General features: G+C 37.9%; 1 protein-coding gene across 1 annotated transcript in view; it reads right to left on the bottom strand.

Moving 5' to 3' along the window:
* Positions 1 to 13555: 13555 nt before the first annotated feature.
* LOC146137467 (uncharacterized) overlaps positions 13556 to 18233 on the bottom strand; it is a 43707-nt gene continuing 39029 nt past the window's right edge. Inside the window, exons 31-34 of the mRNA XM_083393361.1 lie at positions 17352 to 17475; positions 15987 to 16102; positions 15004 to 15119; positions 13556 to 14790 (exon numbers count right to left, since the gene is read on the bottom strand). Of these exons, the coding sequence (XP_083249487.1) occupies positions 14675 to 14790; positions 15004 to 15119; positions 15987 to 16102; positions 17352 to 17475 (472 nt within the window). The 3' untranslated portion in view covers positions 13556 to 14674. The remainder of the gene's footprint in view (positions 14791 to 15003; positions 15120 to 15986; positions 16103 to 17351; positions 17476 to 18233) is intronic.

The raw sequence follows: 18233 nt of genomic DNA, 5'->3' as shown, positions 1-18233 counted from the left end.
GGAAAACCCCAAAATCGTTACTATTTTTTATGATTGGGAAAACCCCAAAATCGTTACTATTTTTTCAGGCGGGAAAACCCCAAAATCGTTACTATTTTTTTTGATGGGGAAAACCCCAAATTCGTTACTATTTTTTTGATGGGGAAAACCCCAAAATCGTTACTATTTTTTCAGGCAGGAAAACCCCAAAATCGCAACTATTTTTTTTGATTGGGAAAACCCCAAAATCGCTACTATTTTTTGGGGGCGGGAAAACCCCAAAATCGTTACTATTTTTTTGAATTGGGAAAACTCCAAAATCGCTACTATTTTTTGGGGGCGGGAAAACCCCAAAATCGTTACTATTTTTTTGAATTGGGAAAACTCCAAAATCGTTACTATTTTTTTGGCTTGGGAAAACCCCAAAATCGTTACTATTTTTTTGAATTGGGAAAACCCCAAAATCGTTACTATTATTTTTGCTTGGGAAAACCCCAAAATCGTTACTATTTTTTCAGGCGGGAAAACCCCAAAATCGTTACTATTTTTTTTGATGGGGAAAACCCCAAATTCGTTACTATTTTTTTCGATGGGGAAAACCCCAATATCGTTACTATTTTTTCAGGCGGGAAAACCCCAAAAACGTAACTATTTTTTTTGATGGGGGAAAACCCCAAAATCGTTACTATTTTTCAGGCGGGAAAACCCCAAAATCGTTACTATTTTTCAGGCGGGAAAACCCCAAAATCGTTACTATTTTTTCAGGCGGGAAAACCCCAAAATCGCTACTATTTTTTTTGATTGGGAAAACCCCAAAATCGTTACTATTTTGGGTTGGCGGGAAAACCCCAAAATCGTTACTATTTTTTTGAATTGGGAAAACCCCAAAATCGTTACTATTTTTTTTATGGGGAAAACCCCAAATTCGTTACTATTTTTTTCGATGGGGAAAACCCCAAAATCGTTACTATTTTTTAGGCGGGAAAACCCCAAAATCGTTACTCTTTTTTCAGGCGGGAAAACCCCAAAATCGCAACTATATTTTTTGATTGGGAAAACCCCAAAATCGTTACTATTTTTTGGGGGCGGGAAAACCCCAAAATCGTTACTATTTTTTTGAAATGGGAAAACCCCAAAATCGTTACTATTTTTTTGATTGGGAAAACCCCAAAATCGTTACTATTTTTTCAGGCGGGAAAACCCCAAAATCGCAACTATTTTTTTTGATGGGGGAAAACCCCAAAATCGTTACTATTTTTCAGGCGGGAAAACCCCAAAATCGTTACTATTTTTTCAGGCGGGAAAACCCAAAGTCATTGACTTCTTTTTGATGCCTGACAGTTTAGATGTGCTTCAGCTTTTAAAACCGTTTTGATTACAAACTTCAAAGTTTCACCAAACCACAAGTCACAAAAAGCACTAAAACTAAAGTTATAGACTTCGTCCAAAAAATTGAACATGAAACACAAAAAAACACACATTTTACCTGAGCTGTCGCTGTATGTCCTTCTGCAGCTTGCTGTTGCGCGCTCGCGTCTGCTGTTGTGACGTCACAACGAGCTGGTTGGCCGATGTGGCCACCCTCCGGACCAGCAGGGCTTCATTTCGGTCCAGGGGCCGGTGGTTCCCCGGCACAACGGGCTCCATTCCGCGGCGCACCGACGAGTGGCTTTGGCCCGGATTTGGAGCACAACTTTCCAGCTTACACCACAAGTGCCTTGAACTGTGACTTCGCCTGAGGTTTTAAGTGCTTTTGAAGGAGACTAAACCTGCTGTGAGTGATTACAGCGGGCGCATACTGCCTGCCGCAATGTCACCTCAAGCACACTTTACTTTCGGTTTACAATCTATTTTTCCTGGTCCAAATTATTCTGGTCTTTGCGGAATGCCAGTACTTTTTAAACCCTTTCTTTAAAGCGTTTTCGCTTTTATAACTCTGAAATGAATCAAGTAAATTTTGAAAGTGAATTGGCACCGCAAATACAACGCCAGAATATTTTTTGGGTGCGATGTAAATCCAGTAAAATCATCATGCCTTAATCAGTTTTTAATTTAAAATGACAAAATGAATACCCGAAAATCATTATTTTTTGGGGGCGGGAAAACCCCAAAATCATTACTATTTTTTTTTGATAGGGAAAACCTGAAATACCAGAAATCGTTACTATTTTTTGGAGGCGGGAAAACCCCGAAATCGTTCCTATTTTTGAAGGACGGGAAAACCCCAAAATCGTTACTATTGTTTCAGGCGGGAAAACCCCAAAATCGTTACTGTTTTTTGGGGGCGGGAAAACCCCAAAATCGTTACTATTTTTTTCGATGGGGAAAACTCCAAAATCGTTACTATTTTTTCAGATGGGGAAAACCCCGAAATTGTGACAATTTTTTCAGGCGGGAAAACCCCAAAATCGTTACTATTTTTTCAGGCGGAAAAAACCCAAAATCGCAACTATTTTTTTTGATTGGGAAAACCTCAAAATCGTTACTATTTTTGGGGGGCGGGAAAACCCCAAAATCGTTACTATTTTTTTGAATTGGGAAAACCCCAAAATCGTTACTATTTTTTATGATTGGGAAAACCCCAAAATCGTTACTATTTTTTCAGGCGGGAAAACCCCAAAATCGTTACTATTTTTTTTGATGGGGAAAACCCCAAATTCGTTACTATTTTTTTGATGGGGAAAACCCCAAAATCGTTACTATTTTTTCAGGCAGGAAAACCCCAAAATCGCAACTATTTTTTTTGATTGGGAAAACCCCAAAATCGCTACTATTTTTTGGGGGCGGGAAAACCCCAAAATCGTTACTATTTTTTTGAATTGGGAAAACTCCAAAATCGCTACTATTTTTTGGGGGCGGGAAAACCCCAAAATCGTTACTATTTTTTTGAATTGGGAAAACTCCAAAATCGTTACTATTTTTTTGGCTTGGGAAAACCCCAAAATCGTTACTATTTTTTTGAATTGGGAAAACCCCAAAATCGTTACTATTTTTTCAGGCGGGAAAACCCCAAAATCGCAACTATTTTTTTTGATTGGGAAAACCCCAAAATCGTTACTATTTTTGGGGGCGGGAAAACCCCAAAATCGTTACTATTTTTTTTGATTGGGAAAACCCCAAAATCGTTACTATTTTTTCAGGCGGGGAAAACCCCAAAATCGTAACTATTTTTTTTGATGGGGGGAAAACCCCAAAATCGTTACTATTTTTCAGGCGGGAAAACCCCAAAATCGTTACTATTTTTCAGGCGGGGAAAACCCCAAAATCGCAACTATTTTTTTGATTGGGAAAACCCCAAAATCGTTACTATTTTTGGGGGGCGGGAAAACCCCAAAATCGTTACCATTTTTTATGATGGGGAAAACCCCAAAATCGTTACTATTTTTTTTGATTGGGAAAACCCCAAAATCGTTACTATTTTTTCAGGCGGGAAAACCCCAAATTCGTTACTATTTTTTTTGATGGGGAAACCCCGAAATCGTTACTATTTTTTTTGATGGGGAAAACCCCGAAATCGTTACTATTTTTTTTGATGGGGAAACCCCGAAATCGTTACTATTTTTTTTGATGGGGAAAACCCCGAAATCGTTACTATTTTTTTGATGGGAAAAACCCCAAAATCGTTACTATTTTTTTTTGATGGGGAAAACCCCGAAATCGTTACTATTTTTTTGATGGGGAAAACCCCGAAATCGTTACTATTTTTCTTGATGGGGAAAAAACTGAAATCCACCCAGTTTAAGGTGGTTCTACACGGTTTCTGACACCAAATCTGGTAAATTCTCAATCAAAAGGAGCTTTTTAGTCGAAACTCTAAAATTAAAAAGGTGAATGCATTGCTGACAAATTTTCAAAAAACAAATTGAATTTTGTCTTCCGAATTGCTTTACTTATTAGCGTAAGCCAGTTTGAGGTGGTTTTAACGGGTTGCTGAAAAAACATTCTGTAAATTCGTCAACAAAAGTGATTTCTTTTTAAAAATTAAAAAGGAGGGAAGCCTTGCCTTGATCTTAAATTTAAACTTTCGTAGTTGCAATTGCTTTAAATTCATTCTGGTAACCCACCCCCCCCCCCCCCCCCCCCCCAAAAAAAAAAAAACATGTTTTGAAATTAAACCAAACTAGTAATGCGTTGAAGAACCTAACACTATAATTCATCGGTTCTTAACCTATGGGCAGTGTTGCCATTACGTGCTTATTTCTAAGATTTGTGCTTATTTTTGGGTTGTGTGCTTAGTTTGCCTTATTTTAGTTTCTAAAAGTGCTCTCGGTCAATTATTTCACTTACGGATGAGTTAGAAACCGGGTCATAAGGCACCTGCTGCTTTTTATGTAGGCCTATAGATAGAATATATATTGGTCACTGCACATTACAACTTGCCTAAGTCGTTGTCAAACTGTTATGTGTGTTTCTCGACAGTTAACGAAGTACGTTAAGAAGGTGACAACGCACTTATATTGTTTTTCTAGTTGGCTACCACGATATACAATCTTAGACATCAGCCTACATTTTATAATAATATTTGTAGGTTAACTAGTTTTGTGAACTAAAAAGCTGTAGCTGCAGCGTGATTTACGTAGCATAATTAGTGATAGGATAAAATTTTATCAACACTCCTAGTGTGGGTTTGGCGCCCCCTAAATCAAGAAACTCACAACGTCCCCTGTAACTTTTTAACGTCCGAAGGGGGTGGCACCGCCGACGTTGGGAAACACTGACCTATAGAGGCTATGGAAAAACGGCAATTAGCGCACACAATGTTACGACAAGACGCAAAAAATATGGAATTACAGCAAATCATTCAAGAAAATAATTTTATTACAAGCAAAATGTCCCGGACCTAAGGCGCCAGGTCTCTTAAATAAAAGGAACAATTTTCGATCAAAACATAGGTTAAAAAAAGGTAAAGTCCCCTGGTATAATTGTTTGGCTTGATCCTCACCAAAAACCCTTACGCACTGGTCTGAAAGTACCTGTTAAAGTACCTGTTAAGAAAGAATATATTTTACTACTGACTGGAAAAATACCACTCTCTATTTAGCTCAACTAGGTCCAACATTAAACTTTTTCTAGTTTAAAAGGTTGGTCAAGTCTTCTGCAAAAACTGTCCTTTAAAACTTGCTATGGTATCAGTGGCCAGCTTAATGGCAATGCACCTTCAGTTCACCCTGTTTTTAAACTACACTTAACAGCACCAACTACACAAAACCGCCAGACACCAGTGTCAACTTGAAAAACCTGCCGGTCGTTGGCTACTGTTACACATCGAATGTCACAAACCCTTTCGCGGCAAGCCAACTTTCAAAAGAAAAAACAACACAGAGTTTAAACGATTAGGCGCGGCCTAATGCGGGCTCAAATGGCCGCCGCAAACCCTAGTTATGCCTAAACAAACACTCGTCGACTAACCGAGCCTAGAGTGCCTGTAGTTTTCATTGCTGGCGAAAAAACACCAGCTTTCTCTTTCGGCGGCACTCGTGCCTTTGTGACGTCACTAACGAGGGAATGGAGTAAAACGGTTTGGAATGGGGAAAGACTTGTTAAAAGGAAGCTCCCATTTCGGCGATAGTTTCAATCATTTTTTTCTGCAAGCTCTTCACTTCTTACTTCTTACAAGTTTCATAGTTCTTTTATTTGCTGCAGTTAACAATAACACCGTGCGCTTGACTGTGAATAACCTTTGTTTGTTTGTTTTGCTTTGTTTCATTTTATGTTTCACAAATATAACTTTAAAATGCACATTTGTTTTATTTTGCATGCAAAATGGTGATTCGACTGTTCTCCTCTACAATGTGAAGGCTGTTATTCGTGTATGTTTTATCAAGTAAACAGCACTGGCTAAATTGGTATAATTTGTTGCTAATAATGAAAAGGAAAATATAACTGGGATATAAAAAACTTTTGAAGCGTTTTATGAATTTCATTTTTTTCCAACCTAACTTTGGACCGCATGGATCTAGGGTTGTTTCTATTATTCTTAGATTTTCAGTAAAACAGCACAAAAAACAAGTCGCACCTAAAATTTTTCCGAAAGAACTATTTTACATTTGAAACAATTCCTGACAGCAACACTATATTCACTAATTTGTGTGTTTCAAATTTTGTGTCCCATCTTAAAAGTGTACCTACAAAAAATGTTTTTCGAAGTACCTTTGTATTTATTTTCAATTCATCAGTGATAACAGCAACACCCCCTTGCCCCCTCAAAATAGCGTCCCTGGCCGCGGCAGACAGGATTCCATCCCGCCCATATTTTGTGCGCAGCTTAATAAGGCCCGGGATTGCCTATTGTCCGCAACTATCGGGTTGCGATTCACTTCTCTTTGTTGCCGTCAATTTGCTACAATCGAAGATCGCGCTTAAATGGCGGACGGTTCTCTGTGGTCGCAACATCTGGCGTAAATTTGTGGCATCAAGTCGAAACTGAATACGGGCGAGGCGGAAGACATTCGAGCACAGTGGCACGTATAATTTGAAATTGTTTGATACTTGGTTTGTTTATGTATTATCATCGGGCATCCCAAATGGCAAAAGGCCATCTGCTTATTCGCACGAACAACAAAATAGTACCAGTTGTCTGTCTATTCAATGAATTACACCAAAATGCGGCTAATTTTAATTCTAATCTATTAAGAGTGCCACCTATATTAGGATGTTTTGATACTTGGTTTACATTATCTACATTACCATCAGCCATCCCAAATGGGGAAGGCCACCTGCTTTTTAGTTGCACGATTTCTTCATACTTAATACCTGCTAATTCTCATCTTCTCATCATGTGAATTGTTTTTGTGCTCTAAACCAATTTCTAATCTAATTCGGGGTTTTACAAAAATTCTACCTGGTCAACAGCAATTTTAACCTCTCAACCAAAACAAAGAACTTGAATTAAAAGACTGTTTTCTAGTTCAACAGTTGAAGTTGCTTTAGGTAACCTAATTTGACAAAACTAAGATATTCTACTTTAAATTTGAAAAAAAATCTAATTTTTAAGGTTTGGGATTTTAACTTCTTAAAATTGCCCTTGCCACGGTTCCTAAACTTTGTTGCTTGGTCTTACGTACCGATCTAAAAAGGACCCTAGTATTATTTAAATGCTGACTGGCACTCGTTAAGGGAATGGAGCCACGAACATCCTACTGCATTTTATTTTTTGGTTCATCTGCTTCAGACTGGTCTTAGTGTAAAGCCACTACACCCACGGCAAGGTGCCAGTCCATCGTAGTGGGACCTAAAGGGGAAAAAGGGGGTTAGTGGGACGACCACGGAAAAGTGAAATTACCAATACGTCAATATACCGAGTACAGTTATTGCAGTTTGAAGGAAAATAACACGACAAAAGCAAATGGTACACAGAGAAGAAAAGAAAGCTGTAATTACGATGCTAAGAAGGAAGAAAATTGCAACAAAAACTCCGAAAAAATGGAAATGTGTGGAAACAAAAAGAATTGAGACTCAAACAACAAAAAGCTTTGAAACACCGACCTATATCGAACGACGTTTATTAAACAAGCCAGGTACAACACGAAATAGAAATAAGCGAAAAGTAAGAACATACACAAACGCACAAAAAATACACAAGGTCGCAAAACAAAAGCGAATCTTTTATTAAATGCGAGCGAGCGAGTTGCGAAGTTTAGCCCTAATCCAAATTATTAGACTATTCTGACTTCATATTATTAGTTGTTTAGTCAAAAGTAATTTCGACAAATTTTATTATTTTCTAGTTTGACAGCAACGTCACACCAGTGCCACAGCCCTAATTTCTGTTGGAAGCTTTATTTACTGAACTAAGTGCAAAAAAGTACCACCTTTGAGCAGAAGAATCGTCGTCATTTCGTCTCATCCTGGTTAATTTTCAAAAGCAAAAATCAACTTGTAAATAGGAGCAAGCAACAAAGAAATCGCTTGGGCGAGTATTTTGTTGAATTGCACCCGAAACAAGTCGATTATTGCAGTTGAAGCGAGTTCGAATATTATCAAGCGGCGTCACAAAACCAAATCATAAAATAATAGTGTTGCTGTCAAACGCTTGTCTGCATGTTTAGGAGCGGTGCAGTGTTTTAGCGTGCATTGTGAAATGCTCCACAACAAACCTAAACCTACCCCTACCTTGCCTGTAAGAGTATATAGGGAACAAAAAGGTGCAAATATATAGAAGGCGTGGCTGCCGCGCGATTATGCAATAACCTGTAGGTGATTTTACGTTTAAATTTCATTTGGCTGTAACTTTTATGATTGACAGGTTATTTACAAACGCCAAATTGACCGTGGGGTTGTTTTATTTAAATACGATACCTGGTAATTCATGCACTGTCGGACTAAAGAAAAAAACAAAAAAAGTGGAGCTTGTGACCAGGGGGATGCCTCCAGGCAGGCTTGGCATCTTAACATCCAAAAAGTGGATCTGTACCAGGGACCTAACTGGTAAACCAGTATTTTGGTCGTCGTTAAGACGAAAGCGCATATTACAATACTATAAGCATGCTTTATGCAGTTTTAACCCGTTCGAAATAGACTGGTTTGCAAGCAGTTCTCTTGCCTGGGCATTTCAAGGACTTACTTATTCCTATAGTCAATATTCGAACGAAAGATGGTGGAAATGCCCTGGAAGAGTCTAAACTCCTGTTCTGTACACAGAGCGCTAACCGCCTGACATACGTGCTCTAACTTACAAACCAGTATCTATCGGGGACTAGTCACAGCTCCAGAAGAAATAAAGTCAATTACAACAACTCTGTCTAAGATTTTAAAGCTAGCACGAGCATTTGAAGAACAGTGTCTAGCAGGCGCAACCTAACTGTTTTTCGGAAAAGACACCGTCTTAAACCCTAATCTCCTATAGTCCTTATTTAAAGCTTTACATTGGGGAAGAATTGCAACTGGTTTAAGGAATCTAAAGACTGGTTCCTCCTATAACCCTACGCGTCGAGGTTTGGTGCCAATACCGATTTATATTGGCTTGTGTTGCCCGGGTAAAGCCGAAACCCAACGAACACAACCGTCGGAATCTTAAACCTTAAAAACCTAGTTAATGTTTTAAACCGCCAGTCGCTACATAAACCCTACGGAAACTAAACATGGCGGTTCAAGCCTATGTTTAAAGCGCGAAACTAGAAAATGCATGCAACCTAGTTAGTTCAAAAACGGTACCACGGCCTTTCTATGGGACACCTACAACGCACCCTAATCTCCCAGTGGCACCAAAAACTACGTTGCACCGCCAAGAACAAGCAAGGGACCCTGCCAGTACCTTGCTTTGCCCCAAGCGGTTTCCCTGCAATGAATGGGTTGTTATTATTAAGCCTAAAAACCCCATCAGCCGAATTTGACGCGCGCGGCAGCCACTTGTGGTTTTACGTTACTTGTTCACTAGTCGGACGTTGCAATGACGTAAGGCCAAACTGCAACGTCATTAGACGGAGAAATGGGGTGATGACGTCACAGCGAAACGTAGATCGGATGACGTCGTAAGATTTCACCGAATTGCCTTCGAACTGTGTAAAACAAGTACAGGTTAACTGAACGAAAAAAAAATATGAGAAATTCATTCAGTTACAGAGAGAAATTCGAAAAATTGTATTAACAAAAAGATAAAACATAAAAATACTAAATTATGCGTTATAAACGTGAAAAAAAACTGCCTTTATATTCATACTATAAAAAATATAATTAACTAAAGCGACTGAGTATACCTTTATTGATTGTAGTTAACGGACGTCCGAGATAAGAGCCGTTGACCAGTCGTACTACGGGATGATGAATTCCCACATTATGTAAAATAAGAGTATTCGTTATAAATTTGAAAAAAATAAGAATGCAAAAACAGGCCTGATGGTGTTATCACTATAACTAATTGCAGTAAAATTTTGGATTTTGTTTTAAGCGTGCCATTGTTTCGTCGACTTGGTTAAGCAAGATAGTTAACAAAGCAATCAAGTAAGATTAACTATATTATCCCTCCCACAAGTAGTTAACCAAAAACAAAGCATAACCCGACCTACATTTTCACCTAATATAGCCAAAGCCACTCACAAACCAAAACCACACCAGACCAGCAATAACCGTTCAACAGGCGTATCTCACTCAAACACAGCCAGAATCACAACCAACCCACAACATGTTTAAATAAGCTTAACCAAGCCGACAGATTTCCAAAAATAAAACGCGTTTGCCATAATAGGGCTTTGTATTTCAACTTCGCTATTAGGTTTAAAATCTTTCACAGTTAACTAGGTTTAGCCAAATCATTAGGACCTAGGTTACAGCCAAATGATTTAAGTTTTATTTTATTTAGTAATAGTATTAAAACTCACCTTAAAAATCGACACCACTCGTCCGTTGCAAAACAGCATTTGAACGCTTGTCAGCCAAAACGCGACAAACTTTTTCTTGAAACGTCACAAGTCACGTGACAAACGTTGCTTGCAGCGCATTCCAACCAATGATTGGCGCAAGTGTGGCGCTTCCGAGTCGCTGTGTGGCTCAGACTTTCTTTACTCCCGTGTTTTGTGTCGTAACTTGCCAAATGGAAGCAATAGAAATAAAGCACTACTGCTACTGTAGTTTTAGTATGCAAACACGTATACCCCCTCAAAGTTTCTCGTTATACGCTTCGTTAGAGTTGTCCGGAAATATCCGATCGGAGACGATACACGATGACAAGTGGTGATATCGGCACTCGTTCGATAGTAGTCTGCGCCGAAACCGAAATAAAATAGGAATTTCAGCCATGGTTTACGATCTAACAAAGCGATTTCTACTTTAAAATGTAAATTTATCTAAACCCACTAGGCTTTAAACTAGAGGTTACCAAGCCATTAACGCAAAAGCAAATGTTTGTCTAATACCCAGAAAAACGATTGCCTTGAAGTGATTCAATTATACATATTTCTCTTTAATGAGCACAGTAATGAGTTAATTTACTGTCGGTTTGGATCGCGATACTTTTTGCCCAAAATATCGGGTATCGGACTAAATTGTTAAGTATCGGGCATCCCTACGCTTCGGCATGTAATTTTTAAATTTATATGTATCCCAGGTTTTTTATCATTTATTTTTGACAAACGGCGGGAAACCTCAATTTGTACAGACATGACACACTGTATAATTCGCGGCGTACCTGCTACCTTCGAGCGACCACTTCGAGCGACTTTTAGAAACACGATGGATAAATCGGACCACGAAGTAAGTGCGCTTACTAAGGATGTTCGATAATATAGGACCGGAGAAAAATCTATAAAACCATAGTATTAAGATCAACGGCATAACACAGCCAAATACGCAATAATATCACAGAATAAGATCGAAATCGTCTGAATAAGACTTAAACCTGTCGAAATACTTCCTAAATTCATCAGAATAATGCCTAAATGGACAAACAAAATAACGCATGAAACTGTACTTAGAGAATATGGGTTAATTGCAAGGCTATATCTGACCAAATATCTATGCTTCCTTAAAAAAAACTTAAATTCGGATTTTTACTATTTTTTTTAATTCGTATTTTTACAAAAAACATTGGTGAAGCACAAACTAGTAATTATATTTTTATGAAGTTGATTTTCGATTTTTTTCCCGAATATCACTGATGATGGCATGACCAAGTGGTAGTATCGAAACTCACCGATACTAGGTTGGTACCAGACCCGATCCTTAACATCTGGAGGTAAATAAACTCTATAACACTAAAGCGAATTTTGGCCGAATAACCTGGAATAATACAGTTAAACGTTTTATTGTCAACTTTTTTATTTTGATTTTCTTTGCGCATAGTAATGGAGTCGACTGCTATCGGTATCGGAATACAATGTAAGGACATCCCTGATTATTACAGAAGCGCATAACATGCCAGAAAAGCTAAAACCATAACGTTACTTATGAAAGGACCCAAATATATTGTTGTGAATAATGTAGGAAATATAGCAAATCGCATACATGTAGGGGATTGTAGTGACTCTGTCATGCCGTAACTTGGTAACTTGCCATATTGCCAAACGATACACCTGGTATATTATATATTTCGCCTTCCCTATAGCTGTTAGACAAAAAACGGTCAGATTTTGCTGAAGCGTAGAACACAGTGCTTTATTACTTGGTCACGTGATTTCAACGAACAGCACAGAAACGTAATCACGAAAAGAAAAACGAAAAGGACATCAGCGAAAGCGTTAAGGGCGACAAAATGAACAGAAAATACGAAAAAAGCCCCCTACAAATCACCTAGGGTCGCTATCAACGATTAAACCCTACAATATAACAGTTTTGCGTCACACTTCGTGACTGTCTTTTGACGACAACTAAAACGGCAAAGCGAAATTACTTTGGTCGATGTTAGAGTGATATTTCCTGACGATTTATAAATGTCACTATGGTGTTTCGCGATTTTTGATCATTTTTTTGTCTAAAAAAACTTTGGTTTTGGTAAGACACCATTTGAATACATAAGCGCAGCATTACGAACTACTAAAAAAAACTGAATTCGCACGATTTTGTTTAGCACCGTTTTATATCAATACTCAACGTTTTTAAATGCAGAAACAATATGGCGCTAAAACGACTTTTTCTCGTCTTATTTTTGGGTTTAACGTTTAGCTAAAACCTTAAAGAACGATGGACTCGCTTAATATAACACAGCTGCGATTGTAAGTAACACTCCTCTAGAAACAAAAAGCGTTTTAAAACTGTGACGTCACGACTCATTTTTACCGCATGTTTTCCGTCACAAAAAAGTATTAAAAAATATGATGTTTATTTTACGTCGCACTACCGACCTTGTAGAGTCAGTGTCGATCAAATCAGAGCGAATTCTTTTTCGAAAAAAAAAGAAGATTTTTGAGCAAAAACATAAGCTTTTCTGAAACTATAAGGTAACTTCGCAAAGCGCGCGGAAAAACAACAAATTGCGGTCAACGAAATGCGCGGGTGACGCGACAGAATGCTTGGGGTCACAAAAGCTTACGACAAACGCGAAGCGAACAAAATGAAACACGAATATTGCTCTCTAGCGCCACCGCTCCCGCATATGTCAGATCAAAACGAACCTTGCTGAACTCTTTCAAGAGAAAAGTAGAATTCATCCTGCTTGATAAAATTTGAAATTTGGTTGATTGCTCGTTGATTTACAGGTGTATTTTTAGAAAATGTTAATTTGGTCCAGTGTTTCTCAACCTTTTTTTCGCGCCGACCCAAATTCTAAGCGCAAGTACAAGAGCGAAGATTTGGCGACACAATTATCTAAAACCAACTTTTCGTATGTGAACACAATAAAGGACAAAACGCATAAAAAAATTCAAATTTGATTAATATGCGCCATGTCGCCGTATTTCTCCCGCAATTTTGTGGTATTTTAGATATATTTTGCCAAGAACCATGAATCTAACCACTGAAAACTACTGCAGTCGGCGAGCCAACCGAACCAAACGGTGACCCGATTTTGAATCGCGACCCATAGGCTGAGAAACACTGATTTAATCTAACGCCACATCTTAAACATTTGGTAAAAACAGGTTATCTAATCTTTCATTCCCTAAAAATGGTATTTTAGAGCTGTAAGTAATCTAACCACGTTGTTTGTATGACGTCAATGGTAAATAAAGTGAACCCTTAGCCGTTTTGGTTCAGTGTTTTGGTGCTGAAGAAACGTTACGAATTAAACAGTAAATTGGCTATACTCTTGTCTTGAGCGCTTGGTTGAATCGCAAGAACCGTCACTGTAATTAAGCGTATAACTCGTTTGTTTTATAAGATGGTACTGTGACGATAATATGCGCGCAAAGACCTTATTCTTTATAACTTTTGCGGTCTGTGCGTTGTAACATAGCGGTTATTGACATAGCAGGGAATAAGCGACGAAGTATATATATGAAGGAAATAGTATCAATAAATAGAAGTAGAAAAACGCGGTATTCAGAAATCGCACAAACAGAAAGAAAAACGGTAGACAACAATAATAATAGGTTTGCGAGTGAAACAAAAAGTCGTCTTTAACAGAAATGAACATGAAACTCTCAAAACCTCGTTGGAGGATTTTTTCTTAACATTCTTGGTCGATAAGTTATTAACCTCAAACAAACGATTAGGTTAAAAATATATTTTTTCTAGCGAATTCTGGCATATATGATTGGCTTTGCAATATTAAAACAGATTCAAGCTTTCAGTCTCGTTTTTTTCTTTCAAACTGACAATTGATTGATGCTGTTTAATTTTGTTCTAGAATATACCATTTTAAATGGAAAAATAACCAATTAGTTAGGTCCCTATACATTGCAACTACCTAACACGTTCTTTCCTTTCGTTTTTCATCTTGAAGAGATTGGCTACAGCCTTGCGCGCGTCTAATCGAAATGACACCTCACCCTCTCAAAAGTTGATCAGAACCCGTTTGGTGGCTTTCGAAAAGAAATAGGATGATGTTTCCATTCCAGCGAGAAACTTTTAGACTTTAAGCTCTTTTTTCGGTGCCAACTTAAAACGCGAGCCCAAAACCAAGCAACATATGCCAGATTTGGACGCGTACTGGATAAAGCATAAAATGGAAAAGGCCTTTTCCTAATTATTTGAGCCTGTTTCGATAAGAAAACCACAGCATGGGTCCAACGCGTTTCAGGGGTTTAATGATGGGTCAATAACCCGGACTTTCCCGATATTAAAACCACAGTATGGGTCCAATCCGTTACAGGGGTTAAATGATGGGTCAATAGCGAAGGGGGCTGTTCTTGGATGGCAGCCAGAGTACTTTGGAATGCTCGTGACTCACAACCTTGGAGATCTTGCCCGCCACCTGGTGGGAGGTGCCGCCGCTGATGCAAACTGAAATAATCAAAATACACGACAATAAGTTAAACAGTTTAAAAATAAAAAATGTTGGCATAGTAAAAGTAATCAAATACAGCTCCTCTGGTAATAGGTATCTGTAGGGTCACCTATCAGATTTAAAACAATCAAAATTTACTACAACCTAGCTAATGTAAAAAGCAGATATTTTGGTCAAAGACGGAACAAATGTAAAGAAAACGAACGAACCTGTTCCGTAGTACTTGGACATGAGTTTTCGCTCCACGGCGTTATATCTCTCCATAAGCTCCTTGCATTGCTTGCCTGAAAGCTTGGCTCGGTCGAAAGATCGGTCCTGGCTTTCCCTGGCAAACATAAAACGGAAGCTAGTTAAAAAAAAGTAATAAAGCTGGTTGAAATCAATCCTTTTCATTTCATGTACAAGATGCCTTGGGAGAGGCTTACCGAAGTAATTTATAATTCGGAGATGCTATAAACGTTCCGGCAAGCCTTTCCGGAGGCAACTTGTGTACGTGGCCGTTATCGTTTGCCAGTACGACCAGTGATAACAGTGATCACGGAATATACACTGTTTATATGAATGTTTCAGTTGCTTCTCATTTCTTGATGAAAGTCTTATCAGAACCACAGGTCGTTTTTTCGGAATGTTAACAACCTGAACTTAATTCCACTGATCAAGATATTATTCAGTTCTTTTTAACTGGGAACGCATTTTAAAATCCATTTTGAATCGCTCAACCTGGAGTGTTTGAATTCAAATGCCAGGGTCTTTAAAAACCAAAAAAAATTTAACAGCATTTAAAAAAAACATAACTTAAGCTGGAAATAAAACTAATTTAAATATTATTCCAAGACTTATGGAAAAACATAGCGTTTTGTAAAGACTTTTCAATACGTTAATCAATTGAAAGACATTTAAAAAATTGAAAGATTCAAAGATACGTGGCAACCCCGTAAAACCCCTGCGAGTGGATTGCTGAATATCCGCCCTATATTAGTTACGCAAACGGGTGAAATATAGTTTTGTAGAGTCGGAGGCGTACTCGGTACTTGACGAAGGCGCACATTTGCCAGAGTCGGCTGTTTTTTTTTCGGTCAGAGTCAGACTCGGGTTATTATTAACTTCGCAGCCCTAAGCATGAGTGACAGATTGCTATTTACAACACTGGGTTTGCCCTATATAATATCACATAAAAAAACGTGCAACCCACTTGATTTTCTTGGAGGAAGGGTACTTGATGAAGACGATGATGGGGTAGATGTGCATGCTGTACAAGCGGTCGATGGCATCCACCGACATCTCAAGCAGCACATGGCGGTCAGGAAACTTTGGAAATAATATTCGAGTTGGTCAAGCACCGGTTAAAGCAAAGGATAAACGAAATATTCTTGCAATACGTTTTTTTTTAGATTTGTATGGGGTATTTTGGCTTGGTTAGTGTTTGACAGGGTTGTATCCAAGAACATTTTTAAATGATTTAAGTCGCAGTAAAGTCATTTGTAAAAAATCTTGAGCCCCAGTCAAATTTTTAAAAGAAAAAAAGTCCAAGTGTAGTCTTTTTGTTCAAAACATTCAAGTCATGGTAAATCATTTGAAAACAGTCAAGTCATAATTAGAGCAAGTCATTCAAATCCATGTAAAGCAGGGGTTCTTAAACTTTTTGTTACCGCGGACCCCTAAAATTTTTTTGGGCTTTCCATGGACTCCGGTAGACAAGAAATGCTCCAAAATGACGTCACAATACAACAAATAGACTTCATGACTCTGTTATTTCGGTCCGAAAAATGTGAAAGTTAAATGGAGTCTAACTATACATTGAGTTGCAAAGCCGTTAATTTTTAATTAAAGTGTTTTCTTTTAAAAATTAAGTACATTAAGCATACACTAGTTCTTTAGTTAGGCCTTCATGGACCCCCTAAAACTAGTTCACGGACCCCCAAGGGGTCCATGGACCTCAGTTTAAGAACCCCTGATGTTAAGTCTTTAAAAAGTAAACGTTTAACTATTAAAGTCGGTAAACTCGTCCGATTATGAGTAATAACTCAACAAATAAAAAATGCCTAATAAAAACATTCCATGTCAACCAAAGTCATTTGTCCAAACGATTCCAGTCAAGTTATTTTGGTCAAAATATTTAAGTCAAAGCACGTCATTTGAAAACAGGGACTTAAGCGCACTTAAGTCAAGTCATTGATTTGAGTTATTACAAGACTTGTGATTAACAATACTGTAAACACCTTTTCACGACAAAACTATTTTAAATTTATGTTGTAAAGGTATTTTGGAAAGAAAAGCTGAACGCGTATTTTTAGATGCGTAATGACAATTGGTGTTTCAGAAATCCTTTGGTCGAATATCTTGGTTTATTTAAGTTAAATAAAACTTCTTTTGAAACATGTATATTAAGCTAGTAAATTAGATGAAACAAGCCCTAACAGCAAAAGTAGTAAAAGTACGATTACAAAAATTGCAATTTGTTGCCTCCCAAAAGAAAACCTGATTTAATAATTAATCGTGGTTTTACCGAATCAACAACTTAGTTTAGGAAGTATTTTATTTTTATAAATAATCCCACCTGTGTCATGGTCCTTCGCAGCAGGTCTCCAGTAAACACCAAGGTCTCAGCAACAGCATCGTGCATTCGACTCTCAACTATAATGCTCTCATGGTCGTCGTTTGTCATCTGCACGGGAGAACACCTAAAGCGGGAAGGCATACAGGTTAAAAATCGGTTTGTAAGGTGTTTATGTTTGGTCGTTAAAGTATGGGAGGTAAAAAAAAATGAATCGCATATTAACGTTTTTTCAAACACGTGTATAGAATAGAATATGAGCTGCCGTCAAATTAGACATTTCTGTAGTAAAAATATCAAAGCTCATACAGAAGTAGTTAGTATTTTGAACGTTTCAAATAACTCTTTATTCATTTTCTACATGCTTGATTGTTAAGAATCACAGCACAATTGTCAAGTATGTTGAAAATGAATAATGAGTGATTCGACTACTTCAGTATGGGATCTGAGATTCTTACTATGTTATATAACAACCTCCAACTATTATGCTCCAAATATATAGCTGAAAAATTAAAAAGGAAGTACGGCACTGCAGGAAAGTCAATGTGTGACTTTTGAGGATTTTCAGCAAACTTGAACAGTATTTTTTTCGAGAATGAGGGGCTCAACGTTTCGGTAGACGGACAAACTTCGGATTAACTGAACTTCCAAAAGTAACACATTTATTTGATTGGCATCCAAGGCAAGGTGGATAATTTGACGATCACACCTTATTTGTCCAAAGATAACTTTAACTCCACGATACCAAGAAATTTTGAAACCTATATTTGCTACGCAATTAAAGTTTTCGTTTTCTTGTTGTGGACACAAAATAGGACCTAACCAAGAGACGGTAAAGAAAAAAGGTGAGTGTTATGGTTGGGTTATACACATTGACCATAAATG

The sequence above is a fragment of the Ascidiella aspersa genome, chromosome 7 (genome assembly GCF_963924565.1).
Source record: "Ascidiella aspersa chromosome 7, kaAscAspe10.2, whole genome shotgun sequence".
Lineage (NCBI taxonomy): Eukaryota > Metazoa > Chordata > Ascidiacea > Phlebobranchia > Ascidiidae > Ascidiella > Ascidiella aspersa.
Note: the sequence above shows the minus strand (reverse complement) of the source record. Positions and strands in the feature narration are given on the sequence as shown.